The sequence below is a fragment of the Papaver somniferum genome, chromosome 1 (assembly GCF_003573695.1).
Source record: "Papaver somniferum cultivar HN1 chromosome 1, ASM357369v1, whole genome shotgun sequence".
NCBI classification, from domain to species: Eukaryota; Viridiplantae; Streptophyta; class Magnoliopsida; order Ranunculales; family Papaveraceae; genus Papaver; species Papaver somniferum.
The window spans coordinates 36,589,231-36,599,134 of NC_039358.1; the positions used below are offsets into that span (position 1 = coordinate 36,589,231).

Sequence of the window (9,904 nt, forward strand, 5' to 3'; positions counted from 1 at the left end):
GGCTCAAGAATTATATAGGAGTTGGTTTACCCGTATAATACATGAACAAAGTCCCTCCTTTCATGCATATCTTTCACAAAAAAGAGAGTAAAAGTTTGTTGTTATGGAGTCATGGACATAGATAATTAGGTGGAAAAATAAAAGGCCTTTTCTTTTGGCAGCAATTTTATCTACCGGACCGAAGCCAAACTTTCCTAAAATAAAGTTCTTTTAAGAATGAAATTAGAGAGAGCAAAAATCATAAATTAGCAAAGGGAGAGAAGAAAGACAATATAACTGAGCGAGGGTATGGGTTTAGAATAGAGAAACTTACTAAGAATTGCATAAATTGTTCATATGTAAGGGGATTAATATCTTCTTGAAAAAAAAAATATTTGTTGTTGAAGCTCGAGTTTCGTTTTTACAATTAGAAATAATTTTCAATATGAGATTTTTATAAGAAACTAGCTTTTCTCTTGTAGAAGAAAAAGAGTACAAAAGATTTGAACCATCCAGAAATTCTCTGTTTCTGTTTGAAGAGTGACAAACCTATAGGAAGATTGGATGTTTTTCACGTTTCCAAAGGGCAGAAATATCCAGTTGTTACAGACTTTTAAAGATAACTTTGTTTTCAGGGTAGGTTTTAACATTGGTGTAAATCGGGCTTATTTTTTGTGGCTCCAATCGCGAAGCCAAAGGCACGAAGCGTTATATATAGTATTTTTTTAATCGTAGCACTAGGCAATTCGATGGTTCCAAAAATTCACCGGTTGACCCCAATCTAAGAAGTTCAAACTTAAAATTCAAAAGCGAATATTCCTTCTTTGTTTTTCCGCACACAGCACGTGTCAAACTCTTCATCTCTCCACTAGCATCTAGCTAGGTCCCGAAGTCCACCAACGATATAACGTACTTTATTGCATAAGCTACCAATTCAGTGACACTCAGATGAAGAAGAAAAACTCAATGTGGGTGGGATTGGTGCATAAGCGGCTGCAGATTGTCGATCACTGGCCGTGGTCGAACAGCCTGCTAGCTATAATTTCTTCTTGAAGTCAGAGATGCAAGGCATAAATTCAGTATAATCTTACTGGTTCATAGTTGTGCCAAAAAAATGTAAATGAGTTAGCTCATATATATGTCACCTCGCTATAAAAGTGAAAGTGCAAGCAACAAGGACTTGGTCTACACCCTCAAAAAGAAAGAAAAAAGGTACTAATAGTACTATGGTGGAAACAAAACTCCTTGAAGAGAAAAGACTTTTCTTCTCAAGTAGTAGTTGGAGGTGGTTTTTGTACACACCGCCCTTTAGCTCAATTTTTTTTTTTTTTTTTTTTTATATATAGAGACCGGGATTTCTCATTTGTGTGGAATATCAAAGTGAGAGACAGAGAAGAAGATTGAGAGAGCAAACCATGGGTCGGGTTTTGGAAATGAAAAGAAACCGACCAAGAAATCTTCTGTTAATTGGGTTAGTTGTTATGGCGATGCTAACAACACCAGCAGTTGAAGCCAGAGTTCGTTTTTGCAGTTCCGAAGAATTCGAATTTAAGGAACTAGTGATTGCTGGTCCTTCTGTCACTGCTCCACAAGGAGATGCATTGATTTTGAAACTCTTAACAGAAAATGTTTCTATTCATTGGCATGGAATTCGTCAGGTAAATTTACTCACTCACTCGACTCGCTTGTCCTTCTTCATCATCATTTAGTACTGTATCATTTAGTACAAGTTACAGAGTGTCATTAACGTGACCCCGTTCCGTTCTTTTCGAGATTTTTTTCACCGAACAACTACCAGACAAGAAAAAGACAGTAATATCCCTTTGAAAAGACATCTTTTCACATTCTCTGATGCAGAATCCAATCCCTTCTCTGCTCTCTGCCTCTCTCTCACGACTCACCTTTTCTTTCTCATTTTTGGTGAGTGGTTTGCAAACAAAAGCAGATTTTGGAAGAGAAAATAAAGAAATTATAATAATTGTTGCAGAGATTTGAAGATAATTTTGTTTTTAAGGTGCGATACTAATAAAGTTTTTGAATGAAAGGTTTTGTTTTTCATCTTTACTCATCTTGTTTTAAGGATCTGGATGGGATTTCTTTTTGTTGAAAGAGTATTCATTCATTTGGTAAATTTGTGAAAATTAGTGTTACAGAGTAAATTAGGGTTTTTTGGGATGGGTCTTCATTTCAAGGTTTTAGTTAGGATTTCCATGGTTTCAAGTAGGGTATTTTTTGTTGTTGAATGGGTTTTGTGGTGCAGACGGAGACAGTATGGGTCCGGTTTTCTGAGCTTTTTTGATTGATTCATGTGAATCTAAATGACGTTATTGAAACACAGATTGGTACTAGTACTAGATGGAGTGATGATGGAATAGGAGGAGAACCTAAATGGCTTCCTGGAAAAACTTTCTTTTACAAGTTTGTTGCTGACAGAGTAAGTTTCTAATTGTCCAAGCTTGATTCAGATTTCAGACACATTAATTTTAAAATAGTTACTGGTTTTGCAGCCTTGGAATTATGGGTCCATACAGGTAGCAGTTCCTGAACAAGCATTATTGCATGATGATTACGAAATAAATATCATCCTTGATGATTGGAGTCATGAGGGTACTTATGAACTAGCTACTGGTTTAGCTTCTAAACCGTGTGTTGTTGGTTTAGCTTCTAAGGTGCGTTATCGAAATTCAAGAATTCTAGTTCTACATTTCACTTGATTTTGATGTTTTCCCCCAAATTTTGCAGTCACTATTGATTCATGGAAGAGTAAGGTTCAATTGTTCCTCTCCGACCAACGGCACTTCAGATGGTTGTAACGGGACGAAGCCTGAATGTGATCCTTGTGTGATAACTGTTGTTCATGGGAAAATTATTTGGTTAAGAATTTCAAGCTTCACATCTTTTTCTGTACTTAATTTCGAAATCGAGGTAATAATTTCTCTAATATGGCTATACTAGCGATAGATGCTCCTACAGGGCTACAAGTCGAGCGACATTTTTCCACCCTTGTAATTTTAGAATCCCCTTGCTTGGCCTTAATCCACTTGGACTATCCACAGTTTTCTTAATTTATAGCCCGTGTTACGATTTCACACGCAATGACTTGGTGTATAGTTATAATTTAGCATTATGACATGTGTCAAAGTTGGCAATCTGAAGTGCGCATGCTATAACCGAATCTAGAATGAGTTTGGTCTGCGACTTGATCTCTACCCTGCCATTGGCATACTTCTAGGTAGAATGGGGTTGGATCTCATTTGTGGTAGAGAACCTACAGATCAGATTCAATATAAGAAGTCTAGTTTGGAGCTCCGATAGAGCCTGGTTAATCTCTCCTTGTTGCCTTTTCAGTTGTTAGTTACATTTTATGAATCAACGCTGAATACTGGATTTTGTTTTATGTAATGCAGGGGCATAACATGACAGTATTAGAAGCCGATGGACATTTTGCTGAGCCATTCATTGCCCAAAACCTGAATATTTACCCCGCCGAAACTTATTTTGTTTTAGTGAAAACCGATCAAGATCCATCCAAGATTTATTGGGTTGCCTTTAATGTTATTGGTGGAAAACCGGCAACACCAACCCATTTAGCCATTTTAAATTACGATCCTAACTATAGCCATAAACCTCCAACATCTACTCCGCCTGCAGTTCGCTTTTGGTCCTCGTGGAGCAATTTCTCGCAGTCCACACATCTTGGCAGAAATTCGGTGTTTCTTTTGTTACTATTTTATCTGCAAGAGCATATCTACTGGGGAATCGTCTTTTTCTTGTAGACATAGGATGGTTATGATGAGTAAAGCTGTTGGTGGCACGTGATTGGGAATAGAAGAAAGGTTATGATTGTTGCAGAGCCATTTTGAGGTCTTCTTCAACTGTGAGTTGAATTTATGTAGTTTTAGATGATATATTTTGTTTAATGATTTTCTTATCAAGCATTTTTGATTATTTAATGAAATCTTGTTTAATGATTTGTTCTTTGAATGAAATAGGGTAAGAACTGAAATTAGTGAATTGACTCCGTTACTTGATGATTAAACCCTAACATGAAATCCAATTTGGGTCTTCACTCTTATATCAAATACTATGCCAATATCCACACCCCAGAATTGTTTGATTGAATTACCCCAAATGAAAGATCCACATATATAAAGCATGCCATTTGATGGGGTATTCACCCACTAATTTCATTTGTGGGCAGTGTCTCCTTTAGTTCACTTCTGCGTCCAGTATCATATCGTTTTGATAGTTTGCTGTTTAGCAGATTCTAGAGATATTTGTGTTCTTATTTGTTTTGAGTACTCCATCTTTATATTACAATGTACTGCGAATGGTTTTCCTATGAGTCACTAGCAAGCTCTTCAATTATTCATTGTAGAGTTACATGCTCAGTTAAAACAGTGCGGGAGAGTGTTTTAGATACTTCAATTTAGTTACTCAGTTAACTACAGAATACACATAAAATAATTAAAAGTGATGATTAGATGGACAATAACTACATCATTTCGTTGTATAAAATGTATCAATTAAAACTCAAAGTGGATTGTAAAATGTGATTGAACTTGAGCATATTCTAAACTCCAGTTGAATGTCATATTGGTTTGGTTCTAAATCAATGACAAGTTAATAATGGCCATGTTTTAAGAGTCTAAATATTTTCTGTGCTGTAAGGTATCTATGTGCCGAAATCCTGTCTTGTGGAATCGTTTGGTTACATTGTTATTTGATGATAGAACAAAAAGGTTCAGTTCTTACAATATCTTCAACTTTGGGTTTGGTTCAGTTTATATTTGAACCTCAATGTGCACTTCACTTGCTACAAAGCACTCAAATATTAGGTGGAATTTACGCAAGGGCTTGGTAATTCAGTTGTTTTTGCTAAAGATTCATCTTTGATCTTAATGGCATTCTTTTAACTTTTCAGATTCTTATCGGAATTGATGAACATTCATTCAAATGGTAGGATGATTTCAGGTAGGTTTCTTACAGATTTTTTATATTTTTTATTCGGTTCTAATTTAGTGGAAACCCGGCAACACCAACCCATTTAGCCATCTTAAATTACTACCCTGACCATAACCATCAACCTCCGACATCTACTCCTCCTGCAGTTCGCTTTTGGTCCCTGTGGAACAACTTCTTGCAGTCTTCACATTTCGCCAGAAATTCGTTGATGTTCTATTACTATTCTATCTTCAACAAATTCATTGGGGAATCGTTCTTTCTTGTAGAAATTAGGAATAATTGTGATGAGTAAGTAAAGCTGTTGGTGGCACGTGATTTGGGATAGAAGAAAGATTATGATTGTTGCAGAGCCATTTTGAGGTCTTCTTCAACATGTGAGTTGAATTTCTGTAGTTTAAAATGATGTATTCGCTTATGATTTTCACCTGATCAAGCATTCAAGATTGTTTAATGAAATCTAGTTCTACTTGCTCTTGATTAAAGAATTGTTAGTGATAGCACTAGTCAAAATTGTTGTGTCTACACTCTTATCCCATCTTAGCTTCGGTATGCTTTAACTGACTATTATGATATCCATGCCAACGTGTACACCCCAGAATTGAGAACACCAAAGGAAAGAGCTACATTGTGTATGTCATGTTGTTTGATGGGGTATTCACCCACTAATTTCATTTGTGGGAAATGTCTCCTTAATTCACTATTCCATTTAGTAGTTTCTATGCTATTTAGTTCCTTAATCATCAGTAGTTTCTATGCTATTTAGTGGATTCTAAAGATATTTGTGTTTTTATTTGTTTTGGGTACCGCAAAGTCGTATGTTCAGTAAAGGCATTGCGGAAATATAGTTTAGGTACTTCCTTTGGTTACTCAGTTAACTAGAAAAGGCAGAATACACAATTAGTTTATAGTGTGATGATTACAGGACAATAGCTACTTTTCATTGCATAAATTGTATCAATTGAAACTTAAAGTAGAATTGTAAAATGTGACTGAACTTGAGCATATTCTCAACTCAAGTTGAATGCCATATTGGCTTTGATTCAAAATCGATGACAAGTTACTATAAGGCCATCTTTGAAGAGTCTAGGTGCCTTGGATATTACACAAGCTGCAACTACTCCGTACTGTAAGATAGCTGTGTGCAGAAATCCTGTCTTGTGGAATTGTTCGGTTACATAGTTCACTGTTCATGGAGCAAAAAGGTTCAGTTCTTACAATATCTTCTACTTTGGGTTTAGTTCAGTTCATAATTGAACCTCAATGTGTGTTGTGGTTATTACACTTCACTTGCTAGAAAGCACTTAAATATAAGATAGAACTTATGGAAGGACTTGGTAATTCAGGTGTTTCTGCTAAAGATTCATCTTTGATCCTAATGGCATTCTTTTAATATTTCAGGTTCTTATCGAAATTGATGATCATTCATACAAATGCTAGGATGATTTCAGGTAGGTTTCTTACAGATTTTTGATATTTTTTCGTCGATCCTAATTTGGTTTGGTATTAGTATCATTTGATAAGTAGAGACCTAAAATGCAGGTGTTATATTAGTAAAGAATCGATTTTGATATCTGTTTGCAGTTTTCTATTGATTAAAGTTTTCATCGGTATTTGGTATTGGAATTTGATGAAATATCAAAGTTTAAAGAGTTTGGCTACTTGAGCATTGTTAACAGAATCAAAGTACTATTTATATTTTGAAAAATTGAAGTTATAGTAAATCTTGATTCAAAGCCATGTGTGGTGCTAACGAACACCAGTACCAATTTGTTAATTTAGATAGATTTGTTGGTACCATTGCTGTAGAAACTATGTTTAGTTACAGTTGAGTAACTAAATCTATTGAGCTGTGATAGGTATAATTTATACCCAAGTAATTGGAATTTAAATCATGACAAATTCAAGAACTCCCAAGCTCATGTCCAGGAAATTTTGATTTCTCTTTCCTTTTCCAATAAAAGCGTGCGTGTTGTTTCTTCAAGCTTCCCTGTCTTTTAATATTTGGTCTAATTATTCGGGTTGTAAATAGCAATTCTCTGTTTAGGCACTACTTTCTTCTATCTTTTATCGAAATTTTAACTTAAAGTATGGGTCTTGTAGAAGGGAATTGGCTTGGAAAATCTACCAGAAGGAGACATGGGATGTTTTTCCGACTTTTTCACTACCCTGGTGCTCCTGTGAAGAAACCAAACATCCTATCTCAGCAAAGAACACACAGTTGTGTGTACCAAAGTCACACAGCGCATGAACGCACTCTTTATCTTGTTATTTCTTGGTTCAGTATTTTCCATCTACAGTTACAGAATTGATATGTAATCGACTGTCACCGTGCTTATGATTTTCTTACTTTTATTTGCTACAGGTTCCCAAGATGTTCAATTTTGAGGCCCTAATTCTTACTTGAATACTGAGAATAAAGACTTTAGTTCCCAGGTGTTCAGTTTGTGTCGTCTGATTCTTACGCGAATCCTGAGAATAAAGACTACGGAGGAAAGCTTTCATGAACTGAGAAGGCACAGACAGTCCTTTTCCATATGTTGTTTTAGACTGGGCTCTTTATTTTACCATGTTACTGCATAATTTTATTTGGCTTTGTAAGTTCTGTATCTCTTTCGAAATTTAAATGTGCTCAACATTTTGCAAGTCTGAATGAGTGTACATTTTTCAGATCACTTTCCTGTGAAGCAGGGATTTACAGAGAGAGAAAGAGAGAGTAGAGTTGTTTGATTATTAAGTTCTAAATCATCAGCTCTGATTTTTCTTTATTTCGTTGGAGATGGAAACTATGTTTGTATGGTGACAGTGTTGTGTCAAATCTGTGAGTGATTCCAGCAGCAGCTAGTAAAGACAAATCATGCAGATATATCCGGAGAGGGAGCAACAAACAGACCCTCGAGAAAAACTCCTACTTCTGTCCTTTTTGATCTGCAGTGGAGAGATTAAGACGTAACTAATGAATGAAATGAACAGATCATTAGTTCAGGAAACAATTTAGATGTTTTTTTGTTGGGCTTGCAGCTTAAGGTTAAATGGGCCTTAACACAGTGCCAGAAATGTACCACAAAACTCCGCCAGTAAGCTAAATTTTGAACGATTTTTTAGGGATCATGGTTTTTTTAGGGACCATGATCTTATTAGGCCAACCTCCCTATACTTATAAGGGGTGTCCCAAAATTAGGTAAATACCCATTTACTCTTTACTTTAATTAAATTAAAACTAACTTAATAACTATATAAATCTAATCATATACTCCTACATCTAATCTAAATGAATTCATTAACCAAAATCAAACGAGCAATCGAAAAATTTTAGTTTTGAAAAAAAGTTTATTCTCTTCTTCTTCTCTCTTTCCTTGACGTTCCTCGTTCGATTGAAAAACCCATCAATCTTTTTAATTCGTTTTTGGAAAGGAAAATTGAGTAGAAATCATCAAAATATGGTTTAAATGGATGTTAAAGTGGCATGTTCGGTTAGGAATAGTTTTAAAAAAACTAGTTTTGTAACCGAACATTCTGAAACCAAGAACACGAAGAACACTTCGGTTATCACGAATTTAATTTTTCATAACCGAACTCCGAGTTTGGTTGGTTCGCAAAAAATTCTAAAACTAGTTAGTAACCGAACTCTACCCATAATACAAAATATTTTTTTTCCTACTACCCATAATACAAAAGAAAATGTAACCGAACTGTGTTATTTTTCCTACTATGTTGAGTTATGATATAACCGAACTTTACCTACCTTGTTCGGTTGGTTCGCAAAAATTTCTAAAACTATCTAGTAACCGAACTCTACTTATATTCCAAAAAGATTTTTTTTCCAATGTAACCGAACTGTGTTATTTTGCCTACTATGTTGAGTTTCAATTTAACCGAACTTGTTCCACTATGTTCGGTTTGTTCGCAAAAAATCTTGACAAACTGAACTCTTCACTAATTGCATACATGTGGAGTTCGGTTAGATATGTTGTTGGGTTAAAGTTTGCGAACCAACCGAACATTACTATGCAAGTCCTATAAACAAAGTTCGGTAACCTGCGTGTATGGAAAAGGTAACTGAACAACTAAAAACCTCCATTTAAGAACGAGTTCGGTAACCTGCGTATATGGAAAGGTAACCGAACTACACTTTCAGATGAGTTCGGTAACCTGTTCTTTACATAAGGTAACCTACAAGCACAAATCTACCCTAAAAATTTACAGTTTTCTGAAAATTTGGAGCAATTCAACCAACATTATATAAGTTTGAAACATACCTGGGTACTCTTCCTTAGGTTGTGGTTGGTAAAATCCTTTGTTTTTCATGTTTTCCTTCTTCATCTTCTCCAACTTTACTCTCTCAATAATTCTGCTTCTTTTTAAAAAAAAAACATCTGATTTTTTAATCTCATTAATTATCTTTAACTTAATCATTTTACTAATCACTACGCTAACTATTATTAACACTAACTAATCATTACCAAAAAATTAATCAAGAGGGTAATTTAGGTATTAATATAAATATCTAGATAAGGGGTGACTGATGAGTGCTAAAAAGTGCATATTTCTATATATTTTTCTTGGCATTTGACTCATCTTTTGTGCATTAATTCTACATTTTATCCCATATTCTGTATTTTCATTGTTTTCAAGAATAAATATTTTTCTTAATTAATTTTGCATTTTTAGGTAATAAATAAAGTCTGGATAACTTGCGGAGCGGAAAAGAGTTGAAGAGTAGTGAAAAGCCGGAAGAAATTACGCAAGGAAGCCGCAAAGAATGGTGCGCATAAGCCCAAAAGACTAGAGATGGGCTCAAGAAGGAAGAATTGTTCTTAAAGAAGATATGGGCTTGGCATACCCAAGGCCCAAAACCCTTACCCAAACCCATTTTCTATAACCAAAACCGCCTCCATTCTCAGCCGTCAGATTGGATCCAACTCATCATCCTACGGTCTCTCATTCATAGAGCATCAAAATC

At 35.2% G+C, this 9,904-nt stretch overlaps 1 protein-coding gene across 3 annotated transcripts; it reads left to right on the top strand.

Annotated features, from left to right (window-relative positions):
* The first annotated feature begins 1,371 nt into the window (after nt 1-1,371).
* Nucleotides 1,372-7,709, top strand: LOC113283264 (L-ascorbate oxidase-like). Of its 3 annotated transcripts, none has more exons than XM_026532468.1 (9): nt 1,372-1,637; nt 2,318-2,413; nt 2,487-2,648; nt 2,722-2,904; nt 3,387-3,856; nt 4,904-4,953; nt 5,091-5,318; nt 6,343-6,392; nt 7,045-7,709. In XM_026532468.1, exons 1-5 carry the CDS (start codon nt 1,395-1,397, stop codon nt 3,753-3,755), a joined length of 1,053 nt encoding a protein of 350 aa, XP_026388253.1. In that variant the 5' UTR covers nt 1,372-1,394; the 3' UTR covers nt 3,756-3,856; nt 4,904-4,953; nt 5,091-5,318; nt 6,343-6,392; nt 7,045-7,709. The 3 variants fall into 3 exon arrangements, with proteins under 3 accessions (XP_026388253.1, XP_026388254.1, XP_026388259.1); XM_026532469.1 differs by having other exon boundaries at nt 5,211-5,318; XM_026532474.1 differs by having other exon boundaries at nt 4,904-4,938; nt 5,211-5,318.
* Nucleotides 7,710-9,904: the final 2,195 nt, after the last annotated feature.

Excerpts from the sequence above, each read along its gene's own strand:
- LOC113283264 (XM_026532468.1), top strand. The coding sequence starts at position 1,395 with ATGGGTCGGGTTTTGGAAATGAAAAGAAACCGACCAAGAAATCTTCTG. Across the intron at positions 1,638-2,317 it reads ATTGGCATGGAATTCGTCAG|ATTGGTACTAGTACTAGATG; the intron begins GTAAATTTACTC and ends ATTGAAACACAG. Across the intron at positions 2,905-3,386 it reads TACTTAATTTCGAAATCGAG|GGGCATAACATGACAGTATT; the intron begins GTAATAATTTCT and ends TATGTAATGCAG.